The sequence below is a fragment of the Cuculus canorus genome, chromosome 1 (assembly GCF_017976375.1).
Source record: "Cuculus canorus isolate bCucCan1 chromosome 1, bCucCan1.pri, whole genome shotgun sequence".
Taxonomy (NCBI): Eukaryota; Metazoa; Chordata; class Aves; order Cuculiformes; family Cuculidae; genus Cuculus; species Cuculus canorus.
This window is the reverse complement of record NC_071401.1, coordinates 167,566,007-167,584,048: the sequence shown is the minus strand read 5'-3', so window position 1 is coordinate 167,584,048 and position 18,042 is coordinate 167,566,007. Positions and strand designations below refer to the sequence as shown.

General features: G+C 35.4%; 1 protein-coding gene across 1 annotated transcript in view; it reads left to right on the top strand.

Annotated features, from left to right (window-relative positions):
• DCN (decorin) overlaps positions 1 to 15,351 on the top strand; it is a 40,814-nt gene extending 25,463 nt beyond the window's left edge. Inside the window, exons 4-8 of the mRNA XM_009559926.2 lie at positions 4,885 to 5,098; positions 5,869 to 5,982; positions 7,180 to 7,273; positions 10,971 to 11,109; positions 12,159 to 15,351. Coding sequence (XP_009558221.1) covers positions 4,885 to 5,098; positions 5,869 to 5,982; positions 7,180 to 7,273; positions 10,971 to 11,109; positions 12,159 to 12,353 — 756 coding nt within the window. The 3' untranslated portion in view covers positions 12,354 to 15,351. The remainder of the gene's footprint in view (positions 1 to 4,884; positions 5,099 to 5,868; positions 5,983 to 7,179; positions 7,274 to 10,970; positions 11,110 to 12,158) is intronic.
• Positions 15,352 to 18,042: the final 2,691 nt, after the last annotated feature.

Genomic DNA, 18,042 nt, shown 5'->3' with positions numbered 1-18,042 from the left:
CACTGTAAGTAACAATAAATAAAGAATAATTGCACAATCATTTTTTTTATACCTTTATCCTTTTCCTGCCTTAACTGTGGATCAGGAGCCCTTCAGGAGACAACATCTGGAATTCTATTCAGAGACCTCCTTGGATTCAGGGGCTCTTGGTTCCTTCAAGTTTACCAATATTTTTGATTTTTTTAATTAATTAATATATAAATACTTATTTTGTAGAATTATGTCTCCTGGTATAACACAATTAGAGAAGAAAGTCAAGTTCTCTTATACATTTTTGGTGTTGTTTGTTTTTTTTCTTTATTCTAAGCATACCTACATGCCTAGTAATTTGGCAGAAAACTAGAGACGGACTCTTGAGCTTACAATTTTTGAGGCATTACTGTTCCTAACAGAACTGTAATAAAAAACAGGTAATAATGTAATACATAACCCAGGAAATGAAAGAAATTCCATCAGGGCAGCAGATTGACTTTTCAGTTTAAACCCTGAAGGACATATGCATCATTAAAGAGCTGATGTTAGGTAAGAGTACCATTCCCAGCTGGCAAAACAGATGTATCACCATGTATTAGGTCTGATAACAATTTGCTGATCATTTTACAATTCACCTCTGATTTTGGCAAGCCTTTTACCACAACCTACTCTTGACTAAGAAGAACAGAAGTAAGGACGAAAACCCCTCCAAACAATCCCCTGAGATTCTCAGACAGTGAAATTACACCAACAAAAAGAAATAAATCCCTTGTTCCTCAGTCCCCAAAAGGGCAAAAATTGTAAGATCTGGCAACCTCAAGAGCAATCCTATGCTCAATCCTACATGATTGCCACACACTCCCTCTACAGTTTTTCAGGGTGTATTTTGACAAAAGCGTTCCAACAAGTGTTCCAAAAGTTTCCTGAATTGTGAATTCTTCTTTTTGTTTTGGGAATAAATATTTGAAGTACAAACCAAGGTAGAAGGAGCTAAATGGCCAGACTCCCACTGACTTCAACTTAGCCAGCGTCTATTCCTGTCATACAGTGATTTTTTTTTTCTATTTTTCTTACTACAGTAATATCAGAGGGTTTTTTCAGTAAAAAGTAAGTCAACTTTGGAGCAAAGGTTGGATATTTTTTCTTAGAGCATTGCTTAAAATCCTGTTGATGATAAGGTGGTCCATAGGCATTACCACAGTGTCATATTGTAGCACAGTCGATGCTTACAGTGCGATATTACATATTATATATGACAAGAGAAAAAGGTTTTATTTCAGGAAAATCAGGATAGAACCTAATTTTTCACTTATCCTTAGGGAATTATGGTGAACTCTTTAAGCTGACTAAGTGATAACTTCAACACTTGATATATTTGTGCCTCTTTCTTTCTTTCTTTCTTTCGTTCTTTCTTTCTTTCTTTCTTTCTTTCTTTCTTTCTTTCTTTCTTTCTTTCCTCCTTTTGTACCTATGGCTAAATATCTTAGCACCCATATCAAGTCATGCTGAAAGTTATGCAGGTGTATGCTCAGCCTTTTGTATTGGGAATTGATGATAAGCTTCAGGAGTGATTTCTTTTGGGGGGGGGCTGTTACATTTATTTTAAAAGAAATATCTTTTTCTCAAAAAAACCCCAAGGAAGTGTAGAAGACGACAGATTTTTGAATAAAAGTATCAGTTCCTGTGGCTCTGTTCTAGGCCGTCACATTTCTTCAGTTTGCCAAATCATTTCATACCAGCAACATCTCAAGTGCTATCCGTGGCCAAGGGCTCCAGTACTTTCAGCACTTTCAGATTTGTCCTGAATTTTCCCTGAATGCACTTCTTGGTCTGAACAAAAATTTTATACCTCTTTTGACAAGGTGAATACAGTGCCCCATCATGCCATCTGGGCTTTATTCAGGATAGCTGGTCCATGTGGCATGTTTCTGACTAACATCCCTTCCTCAATAACACTGCCTGCAGATGTTTTCCCTAGGTTTTTCTCCTCTAAGTTCCTGTTTTCACTGACCTCTAAATTCCTCTGAGTTTTCATTTTATTTTGTTTTGTTTTAATTTTTGTTACATGCAAACCATACGGGGCACGTTCTGAGGAAAGTAAACAGCAGTGCTCCAAGGCTAATAACGTCATTCTTTAAGTCTTGCATATAATAGAGTTATTGTGAAGTAGGAAAGGAACCCAGGGGTATGGCTTGCCAGGTGCTATGCTGGTGTGTTATCCTCATCATTTGCTGGTGCTCTGGGAGACAGTAAAACTTCTCTTGCAAATTCTGATGTGTGGGTTTATTTTGTCTTCTTTACAGCTACACAAGTATGGAGAAATAAGGCAGATTTAAAATAACAGGAGCAGAGATTTGCACAGCAAAGTGTGAGTGGGAAATGATACTCTGATACAAAAAAGTTGAAAACTACAGGCTTGTTATACCTTCCCGCTTTACATCAATCAATATTTTTAAATTTAACTTTGATAGGTACCATCATTTCTAAGTGAGACACTTTCTGAACATTTGTGTAAAACAACACTTCTCTGTTTCCCACAAAATAACATGATCATATCCATGAGAAAGCATTGAAAAAGGAGAACAGATTAATCCTAGATACTTAGATAAATTCTGATTTTGGTCAGGAATAACACTTCTGCTCTGAAGAGCTGTAACAACCCTCTTAACATCAGCTACTCAGAGAATATTCATATTGCAGGGACTAGCTGAATGTATATTTATCTATTTCCAGCTAAAAATATTTCAGATCTGATCATCAGCTGTGATAATCATAGACCAAACCCTTTTTTTATCTAAAAGGAAACAAAGTTAAAACAGATCAAGTAAAAAGGACAAGAAGATAAGGCAGATTTTTAGCTGAAATAAATGACCGACTAGCCCAAAGCAGGAAAGAGGATAAAAATGTCAAGTGCTGATGAGTCTAAATTTATTGAATGTTGACGTAGGTATTAATGGAGAAGAAATCCATGGTAAATTTTTTTTTTTTTCAAAAGCAATTTGCAGTAGCACATTCAGTCGTTTAGTTATTGTGATAAAAACAATGACAGAGACTCATCTCCATAATTCAGACTGTGCCTCTCATAATAACTGGATTGTTTCCCTGTCCTAATATTGTGTGGGCAGTTGTATCACAGTATGGACAGAATATGCATCTCTATCACAGTTCTGGCAATGTTAACTCTCAGGAAACCATACTCCCATGTGTACTCCATGTATTCTCGTGGTAGTTCTTTACAGCTCAGGCTCAGACGAGAGTTGGGGCCATGACTTCCTTTAACCAATATATTTGTTTTGGGAGAAGTTTATTGTTAAGGAAGTATTCTGCTGAACTGTGAGTGACCTTTTCTACGTTCTCTTGCAAATATGTTATTGCTAGCTAGCATACAAAATTAAAACCAGATATGCTCAGGTTTATGTATACTCAGTGAAACCATGTAGAGAACACATTGCTTGCTTTACTCAGGATGATCTGCAAGTCCATTAGGGGAAAAACACATATCCAGTTTAATTTTAAACTATTTTCTCACCTCTCTTTTAGTTTGCATGATAAAGAGGTCCTGTAACAGATGCTGATATAATTCTTGGCACTGTTTTAATACTGAGCTGATTGTGGAAAGAGCTGTACGCTCAATTTTCCTTCAAGAAATAGACTAAGTGTATTACAATACACTGAATGTTAACTATCGTATATACAATATAAAAAATTGTGGTTTAGGAGCAACTATTTTCTTCTCTTTCTGAAAAGAATAATACATTTAGTGAACAAAGATATTCTATAGCTATTCTTTAGTAGTAAATATAAATATAAATATAAATATAAATATAAATATAAATATAAATATAAATATACATTGATATCTCTATTTAAACAAGCCATTCTACCAAATTCACTGCACAAATATGGAGCATTGTAAGCCTGATAAATACATGGCAAACGCATAGAATGCTAAGATTCATTCTCATATATATCGTATCTGAAATATTTTCCTTTAGCCACATTACTGTTCTGATAGCACTGAGACTTTCTTCTCCCTTTTTATGTTACAATTGGTTAATCAAAAAGAGAGTTAGCGATAATGTAACATTTCAGAGGAATTTGGAAGCCACCTAGTACATGTAACAGAGTTTTCATGGAGATCTTTCCTGAGAGTATAGAGAGATAATTTGGCTAGAGGTACTTTAAATCTATACATCACAATTGTGAGAATTAGATTAGGAACCTATATAGTAGGCAGAATGAATACGGTCCATGATCCCTAGCTGTAAGACTTAGAGTATGACACTTCAGATTTCTCCTCTTCTATGCCAAGTTATTCTTACAAAAATAATAAAACAAAACAATAAAGAAATCATTATCCAGCATAAATCTAGATATTAGTACAGTCTGTAAGACTAACAATGAAGAGGCGATGATATAAATATTTTTATTAAACTAGGCTGTGCCTTCACTTGTATTGAGTCATAGAATTTTCTGTTCAGGGAACACTGGTCAGGATGGTTCTGTAATGATGGGTAAGGTATAAAAACCATCTGAATAAACAAAACCAGAAAAAAAAATCAAATAGAACTGATAACAAGAGTTTATTGTGAATTACTTTTTTTCACAGCTTCAAGTGGAAGAGTTTTACTGATTCTTGGATATAAATTATGGAGGTTAATAGAATCTGCATATACCACAGCAATGAAATAACGCTTGCATTTGTAATGTAGGTCTTGTATGTTGTTCAGTGCTCTCAGAAGTTCTTAATCTATTTGGTTTTTTATTGCACTGCATTTTCTTCTACTCACTAGACTGACCATTAAAAGACATCAAAAGGCGCTGGAAAAAGAATAATATTTTTTTAATGTTTCATTCCTAAGATAATTTCTCTAGTGGTCACCTGAGATCTCCTTCATTATTATTCCACAGGCATTGATCCTTGTCAACAATAAAATCAGCAAAATTAGCCCGTTAGCTTTTGCTCCTCTGAAGAAACTGGAAAGACTTTACCTGTCCAAGAATAACCTGAAGGAACTCCCAGAAAACATGCCAAAGTCTCTTCAGGAGATACGGGCTCATGAGAATGATATCTCCAAACTGAGGAAAGCTGTCTTTAATGGATTGAATCAAGTGATTGTCTTAGGTATGAGCATGAGAATTTATTAAAAATAAATCAATTCTGTTTTTTCAATATGTTATTTTTTCTTCAATTGTTTATTTTATGTAGAAAGTCAAGAAATCATAGAATCATAGAATCATAGAATCATAGAATCATAGAATCATAGAATCATAGCATAGTTTGTGTTGGAAGGGACCTTAAAGATCATCCAGTTCCAACTCCCCTGCCATGGGCAGGAACACCTTCCACTGGATCAGGCTGCCCAAGGCCCCATCCAACCTGGCCTTGAACACTTCCAATGATGGGGTATCCACAGCTTCCTGGGGCAACCTGTGCCACTACCTCACCACCTTCATTGTAAAGAAATTCTTCCTGATGTCTGGTCTAAATCTGCCCCTCTCCAGTTTATACTCATTCCCCTCATCCTATCACTTCCAGGCTTTGTGAACAGCCCCTGCCCAGCTTTCCTGTAGCCCCTTCAAGTACTGGAAGGTTGCTGTAAGGTCTCCTTGGAATCTTTTCTTCTCCAGGCTGAACAACCCAAACTCTCTCAGCCTGTCCTTGTAGGAAAGGTGCTCCAGCCCTCTGATCTTCTTTGTAGCCCTCCTCTGGACCCGTTTCAACAGTTCCAAATCCTTCTTATGTTGAGGATTCCAGAACTGGACACAATACTCCACATGAGGTCTCTCTCTCGAGGAAATGTTCCAATAGATTCTACCTCCAAAAGTAACTTTCACCTGAACAATATAGATATCTACACTGCAGCATAGCTCATGACCATGTTTTCTTGACAGAGCTAGGCACCAATCCAATCAAGAGTTCAGGAATTGAAAATGGAGCTTTTCAAGGGATGAAGAGGCTTTCCTACATCCGTATTGCAGACACCAACATTACTAGCATCCCCAAAGGTAAGAAATTCAATGAAGATTTCAGAGATCTCCACAGGCATAATATGGTGGATTCTAGACAGCTAGGAAAAAATTGATTATGGAAGCCTTTTGAGTCAGTCCTTAAAGCATCCAGTACTTGACTATTTCATTTATTTGGTCTGTTGACTTTTCTTTTTTGGAAGATCTTCTTTTTCTTTTATGAGAAGCTCTGTAAGAGCTGCACCATCAAAACCAAGTCATTTTATGTCATTTTGGTTTTCTTGTCACATAGCATAAATAGGAAGAATGTTTTCTTCCTCCAAGTTTGGCTTGTGAGCCTGATTGACATTATACAGACGTAAACTCATGTAGAACTAACAGAAGTTCTACAAGTGTAAAATCAGCTCTTCACAAGTGTGTGTTTGAAGCCAAAAATATTCTTATACAAAATGGAAATATTTGCTATTTTTAAAGTACTTCATTGCAAATTGCTACAAAATAAGATCAACTTTAATACAATCTATTAAAAACAAACCAAACCAGAATGATTTAAATGCAGAGGAAATTATATTCAATTTATTCAGACTTCAGCCAGCAGATTGTTTTGAAATAGCTGAAAGGTTTTTGAAAGTTAATATTAGTTGTTATTTCTTTCTTCTTAGATTTCCTGTTTTGGATGTCCCTTTGAAGGACCTCAGATAGTTAAAATATTTGGTTCCAGGTTTTGGGTTTCTTTTTTCTGATAAGCAGAATTTCCAAACTAGTATGTGCCATACCTAAAATAGCATTAAAATTATTTTACCTTATATTTATAAACTTATTTTCTGCTGCTGTTATTTCATAAATAGCTAGGTGTCAAATGTTTGTTGATTCACGTATGTAGATGGTCTGGTTAAAATGAAGGGTCTAATTTCTCACACCATGACATGTATCCCATTTACATAATCACAAAGGCTAGAATTCATATCTGGGAAGAATTCAATTTGCTGTTTTTTATGAATTAACTCTTCTATGATGATCTTAGGAGCTTGGACATATTTAATGTCAAATAAGTTGCTCCTAGTTTTTTTTGGTTTCTTTGTGTCTGGAAGTTCATTGTTTCATTCCATGAATTGTTTTTGGTCATGTCTAGTAAAAGTATTTTTGTTACTGTAAAAGATTCTCGGTGTAACATTAATCCTTTGAAAAAAGATATTTGTTTAATCAAAGATAATTTCACGGTGTCCTCTCTTTCAGGCCTCCCCCCATCCCTCACTGAACTTCACCTTGATGGTAACAAAATCAGCAAACTTGATGCTGAATCTCTGTCTGGACTTACCAACTTGGCAAAGTAAGACTTAACTTCTTTTTTTTCACATAAAATATTAGTTGAAATTGTAACCACCACAAACACTCTGCTTGTCATAATGCAGACAGAAAACAGAAATCAAAGGAAGATTACTGAATAACAATAATTAAATCTACCACTGTTTAGAGTATCTTAGACAGCAGTTTAGTACAATGAATTATGTAGTAACTTAATATGTAATTCAAATCTGGTAATTCCAAGTGATAAGTCTTAGAACAGCCTTCTAGAGCTTATAATATATGTTATTTCAATTTGTGTTTAAGGTTCATATTTGATCACAGATTCATCCTTGCTGAAAAATGTCTCCTGGATTTTAATGAAAAAATATAAATCCCATAATTAAGGCTTAGGGAACTATGAAGCAATAATTGTTAATGATAGAGGCTTAGTATAAAATGTAACATCCCCCAGAGAGATGGGAAAGAATGCTTTCAATATCATCAAAATAAGATCATGACTATTCAGGTAGAGAGTAATTTACTTTACTGGAAGAGGGAGGTGTGGGTGAGTCAGTTCTCCTGCAGATGACCCATTTTTTCTGCTTTTTAACATTTGCACTTGGAAAACAATACAGGCAACATTACATGGACAATATTGTTGGAAGTCCTTCTTAAGACGTAAAGTTTTATGCAGCAAGTGCAGATGGACTACTAAAAATATCTAACTTTGGTCTGCTTCCATTGTGGCTGAACTGTACAGAGCAACAAGATACTACGTTGATCGTGGTGTGGAAATGTGGAACTACTCAAAGCAGGCACCAGCTTTTAAACTGATCTCTGGGCTGCACTTAAGCAGGCAACCTAAGTATAGAAAGAAGTCCTCTTTTGCAAAGTTGAAAAGTAAGACAGAACACAGATGTGGCAAAAAAAAGAGGGCATTGAATATAATGGAGCAGACAGATGAAGAAAGGAGGAAGCTACAGGAAAGCTCCAGGACAGCATATGGGATAAATTAAAGGGGCAGCATGCCACAGAAAGAAGCTACAAAAAAGAAAAAAGTTTTTACTTACAAACTAAGACTTCAGGAACACCAGTATAGGGTCGGATCACTCTCTTCCCAACAGTCCAATAGTTGCCCTAAAGCACAGTTAGACTGAGAAACGGGGCATTTTTCTGACTGTGTTAAGGTGCTTCGAACTGTAAACAAGCTCAGTGTATATCTACTGCTCATTCTTTTTTGAATTCTTGTGTTCTAGCAGACTGTCAGTATTTGTCCTTTTCATTTCTTTTCCTTGTAAAATTGCTCTTAAGTCTTCTGAAAGTCTTCATATAGCGCGGCAGTGGAAAAAAAATAAAAGCCTTACTACTGAAAAATCTACAAAGATTTTGCTGGGTTTGTGCAGGAATGTGGTCCACAGGAGGTATATATGTTGCACAGCTGAGGTTACTGAAGTCTAGAGCCTATTAAAGTTTACTGAAAAGTCTACTTCCATACAGTGGAAGTTGCATGAAGACCTGAATAACAATGATGTTGAGCAGCATGAGGTTTGTTCAAATACATATAACAAAAAAGTGGGAATGGGCAGGTAGGGATATTGGAGGTAAAAGGTGAAAAATATTTGAGAATTTCTTAAGTGTTAGATATGTTTTTTAATGATGCCCTTCAATGATTTAGAAAACTGTGATTATTTCAGCTAAAATTTGTTACCTGTTCACTAATAAAAAAAGGAAATGTTATGTCAATATAATAGGCAAGGGTGATTTTTTAAATTCTTCTCTTTTTGTTCCCATGGGAAAAAGAAAAGAGATGAAGATAGTATCCTTTCCAACACTCTTAATAGCCTTGTATTTTGCATACTAATATTGTCTTATTTCATTTGTAAACACAGGCCAGGGAATTTGTTTGTAAAACCTTTAGATGAGATGTAATTGCATGTAATTTCACTGCTTATGGGAGTTAGAGTCACTTTTCAACAAACTCCTCTGATTTTACTTTTTCCCTAGAAGAGTTTCCCTTCATGAGCTAATCTTGAGTTGGATCTTTTCTATCCTTACGATGTGTAAAGAGGTTACTTTTGCCTTAAAAGATCAATATGTGTGTCAGACCTGCTTTATTCATCCTTGTCTACCTAAGTGTGACACATTCACTTCTAGTCCTGTTTATGTAGGAGCCTATATTTAGATATACATCAACCAAGAATTTATAGCTTTCTGTCAAAATGTTGTGGAGGTTTTTTTCCCAATGCTTTTAAAGACATTCGCTATAAGCATCCATTACTAAAGTCCTTAGTCTACTCTGCAGAGGTTCAGAACAAGTCGCTCTGTAGGATCAAATCCCCCAAGCCTCACTGAATCTAAATATACTCTACTTAAAAGGAATTTTGTTCTAATAGCTTTTAAATGAAAATTCTTCCCGAATAAATTCTGGCAAAGATACAGGACACTGTAAACCTGTGTCTGAGTGAGACAAATCTCTGTTGATGACAGTGGGACATCTCATTAAGCTCTCTTTTGTCATTTAATTGTTTGACAACGTAGCAATATTTAAATTAGTATGATTATAACTATTCTTGTTATATATAATACTAGTTAACAAGATCTTTATTTTTAAAAGGAAAATTATAAATTGTTCTTCCATTCTTGGACATCATTATTTCTGGAAACATCTAGGCCACAAAGATCAAACAAGAATTTTTAGATCTGTGATTTTATACTAGGTCCAGGTTATGCCTTTTGAAGCCAGCACAAGTCACAAAGAATTACAGGTAGATTACTGTGAATCAGACTTTCTTTAAAATTACTCATCCATAGCAAATTATTTTATGACAAGGATTCTGATTACCTGGATTGAAGTCTGTAATTGATTCAGTTTTTAATAAATCTCAGAACATCTTTCACTCAAAAATAAAGAAGAAATTGCTGAAAGAAAAAAATAAAGCAAAAAAATAAAGCAAACTAAGTGACATAAGCTTAGCCTTTATATAAATATTTTTTTCTCAAAGGACAACACTCCTGATGTTGATGAATATTGCAGATTTACTACTGAATTCCTTGCTGCAAAATAGGGTACTGTAATTATGAGAGTCTCTTGACAAAAATTCTGTAGTTTGGTAATTGCAAACTGAAATAATATTAACACAGAAATATACAGATAGGACTACATTTTCCAAATCAGGCATAAATTGTGCTAGTAAACCCAGAATGTGGATGTTAAAGCAGGAAAGATGAGTCGGTGGTGAAAGTTCTGGACTGGAAAAGAGAAGGAATGTGTATGTCTCACCTCTGTGTCCTGCTAAACAGATTATTATATGTGACTCCTGTTTCCAGTCTGTAACATCTCTCTATGTAAGTACCTTAAAAGGATAAGTTTGACAAAATATTACTATTGTTCATAAAGTCGTACAAGAAACTCTTATACAGCTTTTAAAGAAATACCGGTATCTATGGAGGTGCAGAGCATGTATTTACAGTGGGATTAGTCATATAGCTTGTGAAAGTATGCAGTACCATGGGCACAAGTTGAATGTTATGATAATTATTATAATTCATATCAGATGTCAAATTTATTTAAATATGTTTATCTAAACTAGTTCTTCCTGGTGACTGTACCTCACGTATAATTCTGAAAATTGGCCTGGTCTATTTTACGATAATAATGTATAGAAATAATCAACAGAAAGAAGACAGTTATGTGAGCAATTTTAACATATTTTGGGGTTGGTGTTTTGCTTTTTTTTCAGATTGGGTCTCAGCTTCAACAGTATTTCTTCAGTTGAGAATGGCTCTCTTAACAACGTACCTCATCTGAGAGAGCTCCACTTGAACAACAATGAACTTGTCAGAGTACCTGGTGGGCTGGGTGAACACAAATACATCCAGGTAAAGTTTTTCATACTGCCTCGGAAGTAAGATTCTGAGTGGTATTGGTGTGGTTGTTCAATCTTGAACAGAAACGTGAACAGTATTTGTGCAAAAGGTAATGATGCACATTTCATAAACTCTTGAATAGGCATGGAAAATATGCAAACAGCACAAAAACTCTTATTCCTGGTGTTTAAGTGAGTGTGGCTAGGAAGGTGTCTAGATATGGAGTTATGATTTCATGTATATGTGTGACTGAGGGGATGCAACAAATGTGGAATTATTTGTGTACTTCAATTTCCTCTTTACTCAACATATGCTTTCAAAGAAGATTTCTTCTGGTTTTTTTTCACTTCTACTCAGTGACATTTTGCAGACTTTCCTAAGAACCTTCCCTTTGGTATCTCGCAAAGCTGTCTTCAGGAGGGCAAAGATACACAACATGCATCTCACATCAGCTGTATTGATGAGAACTATGTGGCTTGATAGCTAGAAATATGGCTTCTTGGGATCAATTAAAATCTCTCCTTGTTCAGACTAAGATTTTACGCGAAAGAATGAAGACACCCAAATATAAATCACCACTGCCATGTAGCTTGGGAAATTTCATCAGAGGTGGTGACTCTGGAGCAAAGTGATATTCATTAGCTATTTTAAATCATCATTAGTGTTTACTTTGGCTCCAAGTCATGTACAGTTGCACTCATGAGAGTCAAAGCAATGGAGCTCAAGAGAAACCAGTTAGTACCAAATTTTATATTTATATATAGAACATGCACTGTATTAACACGTCCACATCTTCGACTCCTTTTTTGGTTACACTATGATTAAATGATAATAATTTTATTAGATTGCCTTGCACTGTTTCTGCTCTTTCTGTAAAAATTATTTCTAATTCGGTATACTGTTTCAAAAGGTAAAAAGGATCGAGGTATTTTTTTGAAAAATGGATATATTGTTACTCTGTATAACATTGCGCAATATATACCAAGTATCTGACATAAAATAATTTATCTTGTTTGCCACAGTAACTCTATTTCTTACTTCTCTAATTCTATGCCTTTCAGGTGGTCTATCTTCATAACAACAAAATTGCATCAGTTGGTATCAACGATTTTTGCCCTCGTGGCTACAACACCAAAAAGGCTAGTTATTCTGGTGTGAGTCTCTTCAGCAACCCTGTGCAGTACTGGGAAATCCAGCCCTCTGCTTTCCGATGTATCCATGAACGCTCTGCAGTACAGATTGGAAATTATAAATAGATGTCTAAAGATGGGGTTTGGTTGTGTTTCAGCTAAAGTACCTGTTGTAATAGGCCTGTTCAAAAAATTGTTGCTAACAATTAATGCCAAATACCAGACATTTCATTTTTAAATGGAGATGATCCATTAATGTAGAGTAAATAAATCATTACAGATGTACAAGATCAAGTATACCATCAAAAAGAATTGCCAGCTGTTCTTTAAACTGACTTATTTCAACCTTCTTTTCCAGCATGCTTTCCGTGGTATTTTTCAGTTTGCTGAATGCTACAGGTTTCCAGATCCACTGTATATGAGATTCGGAGTAAATATTTGTCAAGCTAAGATATAAAAAAAAAAAAAAAAAAAAGATTAAAAAAAAATGATTGAGGTTATTTTAGCCACATTAAAAAAAAAAAGAATACTAGAGGGAAAAAGAACTCTCAAATCACGTTGAGACTTGGGAAGGTCCCTTACATTTATTTCAAGCCCTGGAGGTTTAAAAATATCCATTAATAACACTAAGCTAATTCTGAATGTATCTGTTTAGCAGAGGGAAATAAAGTTGTTGCTAATGTCATTATTTTGGGAAAAATAAATTCATATTGTACAAATAGGTCTTTTAAGTTTGCCATTCTTCTATAGTAACGCTATTCAGGATTAGACTAACATAATCCTATTGAACAAACTAATGAGTAGTCTGCAGTACAAAACATGTAACCTATGCCTGGAGCTCAATGACTAAATTTCTCTGGGGCAAATCACTCTCACCTTAGCCACAAGAGCAGTTTTGATGACTTCCGTGAGACTGCTTTGCAGAGTATGGCATTAGGGCTTAGTCATTGGTATCAATCCATATGTATATCTAAACCAACAATAATAGCAGTTCACAGTTTACTTGTTCTGCATTGTACATTTGCCAGCATCCTTTACTGGTTTGTTTTTTAAATAATGTATTTAATTTGTCAAGTAGGGATATGCAGGCTCTAAATTTCTGGAATTTAGATTATAAGCAAAGTCATAAGAATAGCAAAATGTGATGTGAAATAACTGCAAGGCCTAGCTGGACATTGCTGGGACATCATTCATGGAAGTATCACCTTAGAGTGATTTGAAGCCCTCTGCAGATTGGGATTCTTCAACCCATACCAGTGGGTAGCAAGCACATCAACAGTAGGCTGCACATTTCTACTGCCAATCTACAAAGCTAAACATATATTCAATTAAAAATTCACCTTAAAAGAATCTTCTGCAGCCTCTTAACACTCCAAGGTCAATCTCTCTAATTTGTAAAACTTTTATGTCATTTATATTAAAGAATAATGTAATACAGGCAAACTCCAAGGTGTTTGTCTTTATTTTCTGTTTTGATAGAATAACTCAGTGTGTCAGAACTTTAATTATGAAAATTCAGTATTGAAAACTGAACATCTTTGAGGTGGTAGTAGCTACAATAAGAGTAAGTTGTGTGAAATTCACTTGTCTCAAGAAATTTTTTCATGCCTAACACTCATAAGTATTTTTTCTGTGAAATGAATGTGTTCTCTTTATAGTTGCCATTTATTCAGGTTGTAAATAACTGAAAATTATTAGGAATCACTAAAGTTATTACACAGAAAAAGTGTGTTTCCACTCATTAGTTATCTTCTTTATATAGCAGCCAGCTATTACTCCCATTTTCATCTGTTTTTTTCTTCTGGATTTCACATTTTCTGAGCATTATTTTTAGATTAAACTAACAGTACATAATACCCTTCAGTCACTGGAGGGAAAACCCTCCAGAAAATGAGCAGTTAGATTTTTACCTTTTGGTTCTTGGTTGAGTTTCTGCACTCGTTCAGAGAGAGACTTCATGTAGAAAGCTAAGCATTGGCATTTCAATAGAGAACTAAGGCATTGTCTTAGCTTGAACAACACCACAGCGTTTGCTTGTACATGGTTCAAATTAGCAGGTACCGATACAACTTGCAGAAGAGATTTATACAATAAATAACAACATTTGCTTTTTGCATAAAACTTTGTATAAGCGTATACGCAAACTTCCAGTTTCTCTCTCCATGGCTTTAAAATTGCTCCATACTAAGGCTTTTCTTTTAAACTAGCAACAACTTTAATTCCAGAAGAAAACAGCTGAGCCTGCTCCTCCTCTGTGACATCTGTTGCATGTCCCATAGCAGTCTTGCCGCCCTCTGTACTAAAGCACAAGCTATTCCTCATAAAATACATTCCCAGCTAAAAATCAAGGGCTGCGAAGATAAGAGGACTCTTTCCGAGTCCTGTGCAATAAAGCAGAATAAGCAAATCATGATATAGCAAAAATTGTGCAGCCATACCTACGATGTCTGACTGATGGAATCTTGTCCACACATAGGAGCTGCAAAGACTTCAAAGCTGCATGAAGCCCTGTACTTTTAAAACTGCTTTTCATGTAAATATAGAACAGATATTGCTCCCATTTAGAAGGAAGGAAGGAAGGAAGGAAGGAAGGAAGGAAGGAAGGAAGGAAGGAAGGAAGGAAGGAAGGAAGGAAGGATCCCAAACAAACTATAAACTATTGCATGGAAAGGAATAGGAGGTCTAAAAGGCTCAAACTCATAAAGGAATAAAACCTTGTTTCCTGGTGCTGCCTAAGACATCTTATCCCTTCCTTCATCCCTGTGGCACAGAGGGGTCACTGCAGGCAAGGGTGTGACCGTCTCTTGTGGGGGAGAATAGACTCTCCTAGGGAGTGTGAAACAAATCATATCCCAATAATCTGAAAATTCCAGCTGGTGGGAACAAGAGATTCCAGAATAAAAAGGTGTTATGACAAATCTTCTGTTGCAGGAATGATGGAAGACTTTAACTGACACACAAAGTCTAATTTTTTCCACTGAATATAAAATTATAAAAAAATCCAAACCAAACTAATAGCACCTGCTTGCCTTTGCCTTTACAACCAATTTTCTAATAATATTTTTAAAAATCTATCTTTTTCTCATAAAGAAGACAGAACAATAAAATTAGAGATAACAATGTATTTTCTGCTGTCTGAAATTAATAATGCCTATGATTCATTGTTAGTTAGGAGTATGCCTGAATAACTGTTTGACCTACTCTTTCTCTTATTTAGAGAGTTTTCAGAATTATATTTTCTGCTATTTTTTGACATCTATATGTACCAATTTCCCCCTACTAATGAATCTTATTGGAGTGTTAACTATTTAACCTCTGCTGAATTGACAAAATAGGTTGGAAATTAAAATGCTGTTTCGAAGAAATAATGCTTAAATTTTCACTGCAGTTTGATGGCAATAATGTAAACTTACTTTTTGATTTTGCAGTATCATAGAATCACCAAATCATAGAATGGTTTGGGATGGAAGGGACCTTAAAGATAATCTAGTTCCAACCTCACTGCCATGGGCAGGGATACCTCCCACTACATCAGACTGCTCATAACCTCCTCCAGCCTGATCTTGAACACCTTCAGGGATGGGGCACTCATAAGTTCTCTGGGCAACTTCTTCCTGTGGCTCATCACCCTCAGAGTAAAAACTTTCTTCCTAATATCTAATCTAAATCTATCCTTTTAAAATCCTTCCTTTTTTTTTAATTAATGTTATATCCCTCAGACTTAGGCTTTCCAAAAGTAAATACTCATCTTTTTTTCCTTAGCAAATTCATATATTGCTGAAGAATATTACTTTTAAAAACTTGACTACAAAACACTACTTCGTATATGCTTCCCATTTAAGGTCAGAAGGGAGCTGGCTATTTACTCTTAAAGGGTACCAGATTAGAGACAGTCATCGTATACTTGATCGGTGGTGTATAAATGGCATCATATCTAATTTTCTTTCCTGGAAAGGATCATCTTGGAAATCTCTGGCAACAATGTGTTTCTCTGATTTCCAAGTCTATAGTTTTCTATTTTTTTTTTTTAAATCCCTTCTCAGACTGCTTCTCAAGTCCTCTGAAGATCGGTCTTTGGCCCATAACCTGTTTTTTTTTATCTAGCAGTGAAATATTTTGTTATAATTTTCTGCTTATGTCTGTTACTTCTTTTAGACACAATATTGTCTACTTCAGAGTAATATATACAAATTCACAAAAAGCTAAGAAATGTCTTTTGTTTGATGCTAACATTATTTTTATGCCTCTATAGTGTCATATGCAAAATAACTAGAAAAGATTACAAAAGACTTTGTGATCCCACCACTACTCTGAAGTGCCATCTAGTGTCAGTGAGGGACAATGACAAAGTCACTCTTCACTGTGAAAACCAGGAGGAAAGATGAGGCTTTATGACAAGAGGTTACACAAATTAACATATTTACTCTGCTGTTTCCCCTTTACTTTTTTAAGTCAGAGCGCATAGCTGAAATCAGTAGTCTTTTTGAATGTCCACAGTCAAATATTCTTGCTTTGCGCATGGATGTGTTTTTGTTCCTGCTCTCTGTGAGTATGCATGGCTCTAAAGTTAGTTTTGCTACAAGAACTGGCCTACATCTCTTTAAATTGTTTCAAAAGAAGTGGTGTTATTTTCCGTGGTTATTGCCAAGCTATTGCTAGGTGGTTGGTGCTTTCCCATTCCAAGTTCTAAACCACCAAAGGGCTTTAATTGGATTAAGCTAATTTAGATGGAGGTAGTTTATTCAATACAGAGAAAAACGAATTAAGGATCATGATAGTGACAAGTTTGCACAATACGGAAGAGGAAACATGAGCTGTGAGATGTTCAATATTAAGTGCATCGACTTCAAAATGGTTTAGCATAAAACATGACCCTAGAAGTGCTCCAGCAGCTCCAGCTGCAATAGAACAAAGTATATGTGTGTCTCCTGAAAAGTCACAAAACTTGTTATAGTGCTTAAATTAAACTCAACATGTACACTCTTTTCCTGCCCTGCTTCCTGCTCTGGAAGTTTGGGTCGGTTAATGTACCACAAGTGCCTGAGGTTCAATCTGGATGCAGGTACTACAGAAGGCTGTCTACCTTGCCTGTTAAACATACTTCCTTTTCTTTTCTGAGATACAAAGCAATGGTTTCTTCAAAACTGCTTTGTCAGGCTGTTCTCTTACCCAGTGTATACATTATGCTGCTTGAAAGCTCGGGAGATTAGCTCTATGTGGGTGTCTTAAGTCATCAGACCAGAAGAATGTTAATGCTCTGTTACTGCCTGCTTAAACTAGGACTAAAATTAACTTCCATCTGTGGGAGAAAGAATGGAGAAAACTATGAAAAGAAGGGTACTATTTTAATTATAAATATATATGCACACATGTTTTAGATTGTAATAGAATATTAAAAATGAAATAAAGGGAACTAATAAAAAATCAGAGGATCTGCAGCGTGATAAGAAACAGCAATTTTCATGTTTCTGAATCCACACGTATGGCTGCAGCAAGCAACAGTGAGTAAGTTTTTTGGAAGGTAACAAACATTGTACGCTTTGCATCTGCAAATATTATCACATGAATAGCTCCAGCGTTTTCAGTCAAAGAAACTGAAAGCTACAGATGGAAATTTTGAAGGGAAATTAAACAAAAGATGGCATCCACTGTCTAAATACGAAAAGCAGTTTTTGAACAAATAAATAAAAAACAATCTAAACTACCTCCATCCAGAAATGTTTCATCCAAAGCATCATCACAGTTACTCTCTTTGGCTCACACTCAAATAGAAAGAAGACAAATACATGCAAGTGATGATTCCTGGGGATAAATG